The sequence below is a fragment of the Amphibalanus amphitrite genome, unplaced genomic scaffold (assembly GCF_019059575.1).
Source record: "Amphibalanus amphitrite isolate SeventyFive unplaced genomic scaffold, NRLGWU_Aamphi_draft 000078F_arrow, whole genome shotgun sequence".
Classification (NCBI taxonomy): Eukaryota; Metazoa; Arthropoda; class Thecostraca; order Balanomorpha; family Balanidae; genus Amphibalanus; species Amphibalanus amphitrite.
In genome coordinates this window covers 104684-117054 of record NW_024881574.1, presented here as the reverse complement: position 1 = coordinate 117054, position 12371 = coordinate 104684, and the positions used below count along the sequence as shown (strand labels likewise).

At 58.3% G+C, this 12371-nt stretch overlaps 1 protein-coding gene across 5 annotated transcripts in view; it reads left to right on the top strand.

Moving 5' to 3' along the window:
• Positions 1 to 12371, top strand: part of LOC122379433 (proline-rich protein 36-like) — a 113811-nt gene that overhangs the window by 94548 nt on the left and 6892 nt on the right. For 4 of the 5 annotated variants that reach the window (XM_043361651.1, XM_043361650.1, XM_043361653.1 and 1 more), the window contains 6 exons: positions 1768 to 1862; positions 2826 to 2915; positions 6433 to 6609; positions 7304 to 7488; positions 8912 to 9201; positions 10664 to 12261. In XM_043361651.1, coding sequence (XP_043217586.1) covers positions 1768 to 1862; positions 2826 to 2915; positions 6433 to 6609; positions 7304 to 7488; positions 8912 to 9201; positions 10664 to 12261 — 2435 coding nt within the window. Of the gene's footprint in view, positions 1 to 1767; positions 1863 to 2825; positions 2916 to 6432; positions 6610 to 7303; positions 7489 to 8911; positions 9202 to 9432; positions 10332 to 10663; positions 12262 to 12371 lie in introns of those variants that run through there. The other variant, XM_043361652.1, reaches the window with a different exon arrangement.

Here is a 12371-nt window from a genome sequence, read left to right as displayed (position 1 = left end):
TATCAAGGTGCGCAATGCCTACACAAGATAGATCCGTGTTGTGCCATTATCGTTTCCCGACTCATGTGACCACCTGGTGCCGGTTCGCGGTGCCGTACTGATTGTGAAGTCCGTCCGGCGGCGGTCGCTCTCAGATGTGCCGACCGACACTCTGTGGCGGTCGCTCTCAGGCGGCACTCTGACGGCAGAGGCTGATCGGTATCGAAACCATGACAATGCCCAACGCCGTCACCGGAGCGCAGCATGCAAATCCGCCGGCGAAAGTGTCCTCACTCGAAAGTGTCTCGTCGGAGCGCCGCGCGGCCGGTCGTCGCTCCTCCGTCCCTCTTTCTGGCAGAGTGGTAGGAAGTGCGCAAAAGGAATGTGTGGGTTGCAGGAACGGGAATAGATAGACGGATCGATGACAGTGCGATAGGAGAGATACGGCAGAGATAGCAGGTGGCATTGTCCGAGGCGTAGGTCACACGTGCCGCTTGTAGTCATCATGTGACCGCAGGCTGAGTCAGCAGCAGGAAAATCGGCAGCCACCAGGCAGAGGCTGTCACGAACTCGTCCCATCTGCATTGCGGCCTAGCCAATTGACCGCCAGCTAACCGGGTATGTCATTTACATGTGTCCTTGGTTTACTTTATACGGGCGTCGGGCAGCGATACTATTCAACGTTGAGCGAGCCAGCGTATTGCTATGGAGACTCGCTGGACAGTCGCCAACTCCCTGCAGTCCTGTCCGTCCTAACCTGGCCGTCACGGGTTTCCGCGTGCGGTGTCCCACGAGTGGTGATACCTTCTCCCTGTCGCTGCTGCGGATGCCACTGTTCCGTGCCAGACTCCGTGCCGGCCGCCGTGCCGCTCCGCTGCCGGTGAACCGGCCGGGACGTGGACCGCCCGCCGCAGCGGCGATGACCGTATGTGTGTAGGTGACCTGCTTACCGGCCGGTACACCGGGCGGCAGACCGGTGTCGGCCCGCCAGCCGCCCGCCTGCCTGCCTGCCTGCCTGGCATACAGGCTGACCGCGCTGCGCGCCTGGCGGGCGGTTCGCCGACCAGGCCCGGACGAGTCAGAGCGTTCCAGTGAAGGCGTTACAGCCGCCGTCTGACGAACTTAGACGACGGGTTACCGGGCGAACCGTATGGGGTGTCACGTCTTCACTCAACAATGGATGATTATCGGAGAGGTGTGCCTGGGCAGGGCGGCCACCAACCGGGAGGCGGTCCGATACTCGCCGCTCTGAGACATATTTTTGTTTTATGATGTCTCAAGGGTGCTGCTTTAGGAAGAGGTCAACACTTCATATGATTACGTTCTAGTGAAATTTATATAAATGACTTCCTGCGAACTTTCCAGTGTGCTCACTCCACCGAACAATATGTGTACTCGTGGTTCCATCGTGGTCACGTCCATGTGGGTTCGCTGTAATTTTCCGTCCGGGCGGATCCCAGTCTGTGATTTCATTACCGGGAAAATGACCGCATGAGTGTCTCAGCAGTGGTTTATTGGGCGGTGACGCGTTATTTCATGCCTGTCTGCGTGCACGTTAGTGGAGAATCCGTCAAAACAAGTCCTGTTTGGACACTTTCCGTAGTACGTGCACGTGTTAAGTCTGTATTCCTCGTCTCCGCGCCTACTAATAGAACTGTGTTAGGTATCTGTAGTCTTGAATGACATTAAAGATTACGCTACGTTCTATGCTATCCGGTCCAGCTGTGAGTGAGTGTATTATAAGGACGTGTGTAAACGTCTTCTGACGGCTCGTCCTTTTTTTTCCAGTGAATGTAGACGAGCGCCTCCGACCGAGTTGCTGCCTGGCCGACTACAAGCTGCAGGAGGTCACTGTGGTGCCTCTCAACAGTCGCACCAACACGGTACGAAAACGGATAGGACTATCCAGTGGGCTGGAGGACCGAGCTGGCCGTTACCATTATGTAGGGAAGTTTTGAAGCAGGTGGGACGTGTTCCAGTCTGTTCTTCGGGAGTGTTTGGAAATGTGTGCCGAATCCTCGCTTCACTGCGTGCTCACCTAGAATGCCTCCTTCCACCTTCTCCAAGCTGTTCCATTTTGCGAACAACGGCTGGGCGACGCCATCTCTAACCCTGAAAAAATGAATAGTGGCGTCCGAGTAAGAGCCCATGTTGAGCTTCGCCAGCGCGGCGGCTACAGCCAATTCGCCCGGTGTGCTATTTCCTCTGCACCGATGGGAACGTCCCCGGGTATAATCTCACCCCTTCTCACCTTTGACGGCACACTCTTTGACGTCACGTGACCCCAGACGGCCGACCCGAGACCCATCTGCTGGGGGAGGGTGCGGAAGGGGGCTGAGGCCGCGGCTGGGCTATGGGACACCCTCGTGCTACCAACTGAGGTCACAGCGGCGATCCGCGCGACGGGGACCGGTAGTCTATCCCACTGAGCCGGGCCCTGCCACCGCCGCGCTGTACCGAGGTCAGCGGCGGTTGATGCGGGCTCTATGGGCGCCTCTCCCACGCCAGGTTAACTGAGGCCGCGCTGGCCCGGTCCCGCCTTGGCGTCTGTGTTCACTGTTCAGGGCGGCGCTCACACGTTAGTGGTACAGGTGGGAGGTTGTTATCGCACTCATTCCTCGCAGGGTGTCATTGGTGTCGCGCCTGGGAGTGGGAGTGTATGTCTTTACTCGTCGCCACACAGAGTGGGAGTGTTGGTCTTAGGGTTAGAGTGTATGCTGTGCTACAGAGAGCGATTGTTTGCTTGCTGAGTCAGAGTTATGTCGAGGACCGCCATGGGACTGTGTGAACTCAATGAGTTATGTGAGAGTATTTGAGCTCACAGATATTCTCTCTGTTTGTTTCAGGTTTTGTCCTCAGCAGACATTATCGCCATGCAGAAGAAATCTGATGGGAAACGTAAAATCTTCGCCATCTTTGGCAAAAAGAGCAAACCGGTAAGTGTGGCATTTCGGCGAGGCAGCTGGAAAGACTTAATTGTAACTTATCGTATGTCTAGAGAAGTGCATGGCATCACTCGCCGAAAAGTTGTCGCCCTGAAAAACGTGCTAAACGTTTAGGAAATAATTAAAACAGTATAATAAATGTTAAGAATTAACCCTTTCTATAAATAACGTCATCATGAAGTTCATCGCCGTTCTTCGAGCTCTCCGTCACGAGTCATTATTCGGATGCCTCCGCTCAGGCAACTAACGATTCACCACCGTATTCCGTGCCTGATCAAGGGCCCTTGAAGGCTCCTCTGTGAGCTCATCTCGGCACGGGGCCCGCGGGCCGACTCCCACCCTCGAACACGTTCCAACCTCCGTGCGCCAGCCGAGGGGACCGTTAGCTGAAGGTCAGAATTGAGATTTCATTGAACAGGCCGCGGGAAACGCCGACCTGATGGGCTGCGGCGGCTGGCAGTTCGTGCTACAAATGGTGTCATGTTGAGCTGTTTGATTGCGGTTATGGTAGTCGGCCAGCGAAAACGTGCTTCTCGGGCGGGCGGTGAGGTAATGAACATTCCCCCTGGGGCTGTGGAGGCTCCGACGGGTCGGTGGTGGCCCGGAAACTGCTCCGTTCCGGCGGACCGGCACGTGGGTCGCCTCGGATACCGCCTCTACCGGCCGTCCCGTGACGTCTGATAACGCAGCCTCCGAGGGCGCAATCTAACGCAGCCTCCGCGTGAGCACTATCTTCTACTATACGGCTCTATCTCGCTGTGAGGGAGACGGGGCCGGACTGAGCGTGCCTGGGCTATAGAGTGGGTCTTTCACAGGCCTATGTGTCTATAGGTGGGTACGACTCTCGCTCGAGTGGCTGTCGATGCGGGCAGCGGCGGCGGTGTTGGTTAGACCACTGTCCGTTCATGATGACCCGACATTTGCGGCCGCTACTCCGGAGAAAACTGCAAGCTGAGCCCGGGATACGGCCTCCGCGGGCTGTGGAGCGTTGAATGACCGCTGTCTCCAGTGATGGGTTTCCCTGGTGCGACTTTCCCTGGGCTACCGCCGCTGGGTCGTTAGGAGCCGTCTGAGCACCCCGAGGTCGGTGTGTCCCCCTCTGGCACCCCTCTGCTGGTCCACAAATGTGGGCCGCGGGGCCACTGCAGCCTGGCACGGGGTGTGGGCGTGGGACAGGCCTCAGTCACGCCGCGCTGTACTGGTTCGATCGTAACTCGCCGCCTTCTGCCACTGCCTCCCCCACAGACAGCCGGCCACTCCAGCGTCATCGGTGACGTAGTCCCAGGGGGCGTGATAAAACTTCGTAAAACTGCCCTATAAAACACCCCCGGAAGGCCAGCTTACGTGGAGCGCGGCCGTTTACCAGAATCACCGCTGATGGTGTCGATAGCGGCGCAGGCATGCCGTTTATCCTGATGTTCCACAGAAAACACCGCCCGTGTTGGCCTATCAAGGCATGACCTGCTAAAACTTCCGTGCTGTCGCCTGACGCTACCGACTATCTGGCTGTGTGGAATCCCGACTGTAAGCATGACAGGTCGTGCGGCCGCCGACCGTTGCGCCGGGTGAACATCGTGCCACTGTCCGGTGTCACGTGCAGGCTGCTGTCGGCAGGCCGCGGACAAATGGTGTGGACTGCATCCCATTCGAGCAGCGCGGCTTCCATTGAGGCTCGGATGACTATCGTCCATGAAATGAGCCGCTCTGTGTCTGATAAACGGTCTCGTTTGGTGCACGCTTTCTGTGTTTTGCCGTCGGTGGGCGGGCCGAGCGGGTGGTGTATAAATTCAGCAGGTGACGACACAGCCGCAACTGGGCCACAGAGCTACTGACCGCGGCAGGAACGCCACCGGAGAGAGAGTGTGGGAGATTCGGAGAGAGGGAGGGAGGCGAGATGGCAGCTGCATCATCCATTGAGCTCAATGATGTTTGCGGTGGACCGGCGAGGCATTCATTCAGTCTCCAGTGTCCCTGATTCTGTGCCGAGAGGGCCATTCTGTTGGTGCAATCTCGCCGCCTGAACGCCGTTTGCAGAGTTGCTCAACCAATTCCGCCGAGCGGCTCCAGCTGGTTTGCTCTGCCGTCGGCACACTCGGCCCACTCGGTCACCCGGTCCAGGCTTGATTCTCCGGCCGCACCCAGATGGTTGAGTGCTTGTCAATTTGGCTGGAAGCCTTCACCTTTCTCTCTTCATCACGACTTTTCAATCCTTTGTTGTCCCCGCTCTTCACCCCTGGTTTATTCCAGGTGACGCGAAAACTATCCCGGGGTTAAGTATTGAGTTTTTTGCCCAGTGATTTTGCTGGTTACGTTTTTACAACGTCTTGAAGTCTTATTTCAGTGACTACCTTATATGTTCCTCTTCGTGCAGTCATATGACTGCCTTTGTAGTTACGTACTCGGGACCGCGTTGCGTATAATACAGCCGGTGTATGACCATGGACCTTATCTGCCGCACCTCATGACCCGCTGTAGTCGGTCCCAGTATTCGGGCGGCGGGAGTACGGCGGGAGGTACGAAGCGGCGGCGTTTTTACAATGTTTGCCCGGCTGGCCGATAGTAGGCCTGGGTCTGTGAGGCTGGGAGCACAGGTAGGTACAGACTACCGATCTCTGGACGGAGATGGAGGGTACCTCTCGACGTTGGGTATTGATTGAGGTGCTCTCAGACCTAAAGTGGAGCCTCCGTTAGCATGGGTCCTATCGCCACTTGAGCTCATCTGTACCGGTGCCGATGTTAGAGACGGGATGTATCTGCAGTTTGCAGTGTCATCCGCTTATTGCTGAAGCGGATGACATATCCAGCTTCTTTTGCCCTTTCGGTTTATGGTGGCTCATCGCTGAAATTTGGTCAGTCAGAGGCTATATTTAGGCCACAGGCGGCCATCAGGTACCCATCGCTTCCTCCGTAGGTACTCGTTCCATCTCCCACGTGAGTCTGTGAACGCTACTGCTGCCGGTAGCGACAGGTGTCCCCTGAGTCATCTGTCCCAGTCCGTCTCCGTGGGAACGGTCCGTTCGGGCAGCTCTCTCCTCGCCGAGCCGTTCCCGACCACTGCCACCGTGTGTCACTGCCGCTGTGCTGTCCTGTACGCGCCACTGCCGCTCCAGTTCTGGGTCACCGTGACAGGAGACTCCGTTCGCACAAACGGCTACGCGGCAGATGGTGGCCGGTGGCACTGGGACGGTTGATGAATTTGTCGGGCGATAGGGAACCTGAGCCTGCCTCACGGAATGTCTTCTGGCACTTGTTTGATTTTTTTTTTGGGGGGGGGGGGCTAGGCCTTTCGGTCTGACGAGACAAGACGAGACTGTTGTTTGCCGTATTTTACGTATCCAGATGAAACACTTTGACTTTTGACCCATTTGCGCCTTGGCAATTGCACGATTCGTCAGAGACCGTCAACGTGTCTGTGAGGCAGATCCCGGTCCACTCAGATGAGCCGCTATGAATTTCTCACCCGTGTTTTCTCCTTTAGCTTGACTGATCCTTCTTCGTTCTGTTTCAGTCTGTGATCGAGAGCACTGCCTCCTCGGACAGCCTCGGGGAGCGGTCCGTGTCACCAGACGGCTCGGACGAGTCGGCCGACCGACCGCGCTCACTCAGTCCCCAGCCGCCTCAGGTCATCCAGGCGCCGCCGCGGGCCAAGAAAAGGGCCGCTCCCAAACCACCGCAAATCAATGGGGTATGTAGTACGTACTACCTACGTACGTACTGCGTATGTGTCCCGTCTTAGTTCCGTCCGTTCCGTTCACATCTGGACCTAAAGGTGGTGGCCATTACTCGACCTGCCATTGGGTCGCTGGACCGACCAGTCTTGCGGGCCTCAGTCCTGCTGTAATCCGTGGGCTTGGCCTGGCGTTGGTTGGCCACGGGCAGCGTTTGGTGGGTCGGTGGGCCCCAGGCACCGTTTTCCTCGGGAGGGGCTGCGGCGATGGTGCTGTCATACCGCCCGCGCCCCTCGGACTACCGAGAAATCGGCACGATCCACAGTGGTGCGGTCCTGTCCCCCTCCCTTCCACCCCCGACCGGTGAACCTTACCACTTGCGGAACTGGATGGGGCGGGCGAGTGCTTATTGAACTGTGCCGATATCATGACTGCGGTTTATCGTATTAAAGTCACATCGGTCTTAATTGTATGTTGACTTGATGGTTGCTGACGATTTATAACCACAGAAGTTTCAAAAGAGCAACTGCGGAGTCAGATAGGCAGTTTAACGACCTATTGTCAATAGAAGATAGTCGATAATTCGTTTAGGCGAGCTCAAAAGCCTCAATTACTCGAAGTCTCTCTAAAGTTTTTGTTTCCGTTCTGTCAAATAAAGTAGCTCAACAGTCGTTAGCTCGTTCATGACATGGATTCTTGTTCTGTCGGCAGTCGGGTACCGGTCGTGGCGGCCCGCCGCCGGCAGCCGCCCCCGCCCCCGCCCCCGCCCCCGCCCCCGCCCCGGTGGCCGCCCGACCGCCCAGCGAGCTGTCTGAGGGAGCCGAGTCGGTGGAGTCTCGACATAGCTCCGACAGCTCCGGATACCACGAGGCCGGGCTCAGCGACGCCCCCGACAGGTGAGCTAAAATGAGCTGTGGGTGAGATAGAAGCTCCGGATACCACGAGGCCGGGCTCAGCGACGCCCCCGACAGGTGAGCTAAAATGAGCTGTGGGGGAGCTATAAAAGCTCCGGATACCACGAGGCCGCGCTCAGCGACACTTCAGACAGGAGAGCTAAACTGAGCTATGGGTGAGCTAGAAGCTCCGGATACCACGAGTCCGGGCTCAGCGACGCCCCCGACAGGTGAGCTACAATGAGCTGTGGGTGAGCTATAGAAGCTCCGGTTACCATGAGGCCGGGCTCAGCGACGGGCCCGACAGGTGAGCTACAATGAGCTATGCATGGGTGAGCTATAGCAGCTCCGGATACCACGAGGCCGGGCTCAGCGACACTTCAGACGGGGTAGCTAAACTGAGCTGTGGGGAGCTACAGAAGCTCCGAATACTACCAGGCCGGGCTCAGCGACGCGTCAGACGGGTGAGCCAAAGTGAGTTACATTTGAGCTATGTAAGCTCTTACTGTGGGTTATCACACATAAAATGCTCACAGTATTGTCAGCAAAGTTGGGCTAAGTGAAGCTACTGGTATGCATGCAGCTACAGGGTACTCTGAGTCAAATGTGCACTTCTACATCGTCAACATTGGCCAACCTGATATGCCTAGCAAACCTTATATATCCAAACAGAAGCACAGAGCTCCAATTCACCGGGGTGGACCGTGGAACTCGCCGGTGATTTCAGTCTGTCGTTTTTCTCACGCCGATAAGTGTTAAATGCCGGCTTCACCGCCTCGCGAGCCGGATGTAGACCTTCCCGGCCGACTGTATGGCCGGTCTGTCCCGAGCCGACGCGAACGAACAGACATTCGCACAACCCGTCTGTAGAATTAGCGGCTAGCATTATCGGCAGAGTCTCCCATGATAGCGTTTAGCGCATCCGGAAACACTTCCGAGGCGGCATTTGTAGTTACCGGAGCGGCACTGGCGGTACTGATGGCTTAGGGCGGCATTGGTGACTTAGGAGCTTAGGTGACATGGGGGGTAGGCGCTGCCCGAGCCATTCTGGCGCCGCTGGAGCGTGCTATAGACTGTGTTTGGATGCTATGCTAACTAGGTCGGCTGGGTACCGGTAATAAGGGCCGACCTTGAACACTGGTTCAGATCGATAATTGATATGAGGGCGCTGTGTTTGTATTGGAGCTGCTGGATAGGGGTATCTCAATTTAATGCATGTCCCCGGAGCTAAAAATAGGAGCTAATCTAAAAGTTTGGGTGGCCATAGATGTAATCCGAAGAATTTGTTTGCTATGCCGCCACCCATTATCAGATGGCCAGGCATTGAGGGTTACGTGTGACAAAATGTAAGATAGCTATTCTATTAGCTGTCTGGCTGCTGAGCCGTGAGCAGTGTCTGACCCGACATGCCTGACTTTTGTTTCAGTCCAACGGAGCGCGCGCCCGTGTCTACACAGCCGCCCTCCAACCTGGGCTCAGTCACATCGTACTCGACATCGAACCTGGTCACCTCCAACCTGACCCAGGTCAACTCAACATCGACCGTCTCCCTGTCATCGGCCATTCGGAAGCGCCGGGCGCCACCGCCTCCGGCCATCCCGCGCATCGCCGAGGACCCCCAGTCGCCCCCGCCGCGACCGACGCCCGCCGCCGCCCCCGCCGCAGCCACAGCCTCCGTAGCCAGTCAACCCGTAGAGCAGCAGCCCCGGCAGTCAGGTCAGTACCGACCGGTGTGCAGCGGTGTCGTCACTAACCCGCCTGAGGGAGTCGGGGGTCACAACGGTGCGCTCCTGTCGGAGCTGACGGCCGCCGTAGCGGCGCGCCGGGTCGATTGAGTTGTAGAATGTCCCCGTATTGTGCCCAGCTCGCCTCGACCCGCCTCGCCAACTAACCTCTGTTCTGTTTTAACCGGGTGTATGTCGCTCCCTTCTAGGATTCGAGCGCTGCCTGAACTAGCCCGAGGGTAACTGACTGTTTTGTTTTCTCACTTTTCTCACCCGTAGCATGCTTTCTCTCCCCCTCTGTCCCCCTCTGTTTTATGTACGCTGCCACGCTCACTGGTGTTGGGTTAGCTCTGCACGCTTCTCCGACCACTGTTTCTCTTTTAGAGCTAGCCGCGTCCCGTAGTGCCAGCAGCGCGGCGGCGCCAGCGGCGGCGGGGGCGGCGGCGGGGGCCAGGGTGCCGCCCCAGCCGATGCGCAGGAGTTCGCTGGGAGCACGCCGACCTCAGCCGTTGCCACGACACCTGCCGGTGCCCGAGACGGACCTGGTGCCTCCTCCGCCCGGGTTCGGGGACCCGCCCCTACCGGCCAGTGTGACGGCGGTGCGGCTTCGCGAGGGTCTGGCCCGCTCCGGCCAGCCCAGACCCGCCAGCGTTGGCGGACGGCCGAGCACCCTGCAGCGAAAGAAGCGGGCGCCGGCGCCGCCGACCCCGCCGGCCACCGGAGCGACCAGCCTGCCCGTCTCCCGTGCCTCCTCGGTCCGGGGCGCAGTGAGCAGAGCAGAGTCGGCCCGAGAAGCGGTCTCCCCGGCACCGACACCGGTCTCGCGCACCAGCAGTCAACAGACCGGCTCAGTGGACCTGACTGATGTCACCTCGCTGGACTCGTTCCGGAGCTGGTCTGAGGACAGTGAGCCCGGCCGCGGCCGCCGGCAGCTGACCCTCTCCAGTGGCGACAGTGACGAGTACGGCGGCGATGGCTGGGACTCTGAGTTGGCCGAGCGGCCGGCAGATGGCAGTGATGAGTCGGCGGGGCCCGGCAGCCCGCAGTGCAATGTGATTCACCGGTGGCGGAACTCGACGAACCTAGATCAGCTGGTGGAGGATGCACGGGGCCACACCCAAGGTCAGGGGCTGCATGAACATAAAACACCTAACGGCTGGTAGTGGTGGCACTAATCAGCGCTAGCACAAATTGTGTTCATTATTTTGCTATTTTATCATTTTCAGTGATCATTTCTCTAGCATCGCTTCCTTTCGTTTATTTTTCATAAGCTAGTTGCTTTTTGCGCCTTTTCGCATACCTTTATGTAAGCATTGATTTAAAAGACTTAATTTGTATTTGTTTTATTCCGATTCACATCGTTTTGCTGGCTGAACGGGGAGCTAAATGTCCCCTCTACCCTTTGGCCGTCTATCCTTGCCCTCGATTCACGATGCGGCCGGTGCTGTTTTCAGAGGAGGTCGAGCCGTCGCCGGGGTCGCCCAGGTCGTCCGCCTCCAGCCCGGAGCGGACACGGCTCAAGGCGCCGCTGCGACAGGACTCGGGCACCTCATCTACGGAGACACTGACAGCTGAGAGCGCGGCCGGCTCCGACCCGGCCCCGGCCCCGGCCCCGGCCCCGGCCCCGGCCCCGGCCCCGGCCCCGGCTCCGGTGGAGGAGGCTGGTAGGAAGGAGGATCCAGCACCGGCGGCAGACAGCGCGCGGACGGAAACGGTGGAGACGGAACAGACCAGCAGCGGAGCTACGACGGTAGAGAGGAGCGTGGACCATCCGTCACCCTCACCGAAAAATGAACCTGAAACAACAGAAGACGATACGAAGACTGAACTCGAAACTCCAACTCCGCCGAGTGAGGTTGTTGAAGAGAAATCCTTGTCAAATACCTTGTCAGAACCCCCAGCTGTGGTTACACCTGAGCCTGAGCAACCGACAGTTCCGGAGCCTCCCCCAACTCAAGTGACCCCTTCTGCGACTCCAGCGGCAGCCCCGAGCTCTGAGAGCGAGCCGGAGCCAGTCGTCCAGTCACCATCTCCCAGCCTAACGCCGGCTCCAGCGACCGAACCTATACAGACCACGGAGCGTGCCGAAACCGCTACACCTCCACTTACTGTCGAAGAGTCCCTGCCCCAGGAGGTCGTACCCGCCGTCCGTGATACCCCTCACACCGAGACTGCTGCTCCAACAGTCACTGAGATCTCAGCTCCAGTCGTATTGGAAGCTCCGGCTGCTTCTGTACGGGCTGCGGAAGCTTCTGAGACACCGGCCACTCCGGCTGTCGAGGCTGAAACTCTGCCGGTTGAGTCGCGTCAGAAAGAATCAATCCCTACTCCGGCAGCTCAGTCGGAGTCGGAGATGAGATCTCCGGAGCCAGCCCAAACAACCGAGCTTTCGGAGGAGGACGATGAGACTGCGCTGCTTCAGCGAGAAGTGGACTCTGCTCTGTCATGTCTGGACCTGGACCTCGACGAAGCATTGGCGGAGACAGCTGCTTTCACAGAGAGTAGCAGTCTTCAGACGCAGAGCCGTCTTCCGCCGACAGAGACGGAGACGACGGAGACAGAGACAGAGACGGGGACGGAGACAAGTCAGGAGACTGAGGCGGAGACGCTGCCAGTGGTGGTCCGAGAGACGGCAAAGGCCACGCCGGAGACGCCGGAGCCGGAGCAGCCACAGAGAACGGTTCTAACCTCCCGACAAACTGTACAGGAGACCCGAGAGGTGATCGAAACACTGTTACCGGTGGCGCGTATGACGGAATTCGAGGCGGTACCGTCCCCTACGCTCCCCTCGGCGACGGTGAGAACACAGAGTGAGGAAGTGATCACTGTTACAGAACGTCAGACGACAGCGCCATCTACTGAGACGACCAGAGAACCCGCGGCGCCGCAGCCGACCCAGACGGCGAGAGTCGCCGAGAGGACTGAACAGAGTGTGGAGTCGGTGGCGGCCAAACGACGCACGCCGAAACTGGGCGCCACCAGCCGTCAGTATCCGGTGGAAGTGGAGGAGGAAGTCGTCGTGGAGCGGGTGGAGAAGGTGCAGCGGAACAGGGTGAGTACCGGTGGCTGCGTCTCAGCCGTGGGTTTGTGTGTGTGTGTGTGAAGTGACTTGTGTGGGTGTTTGTTGATTGTTATGGCAGCTAGGGGTTTTGTTGTATTTAG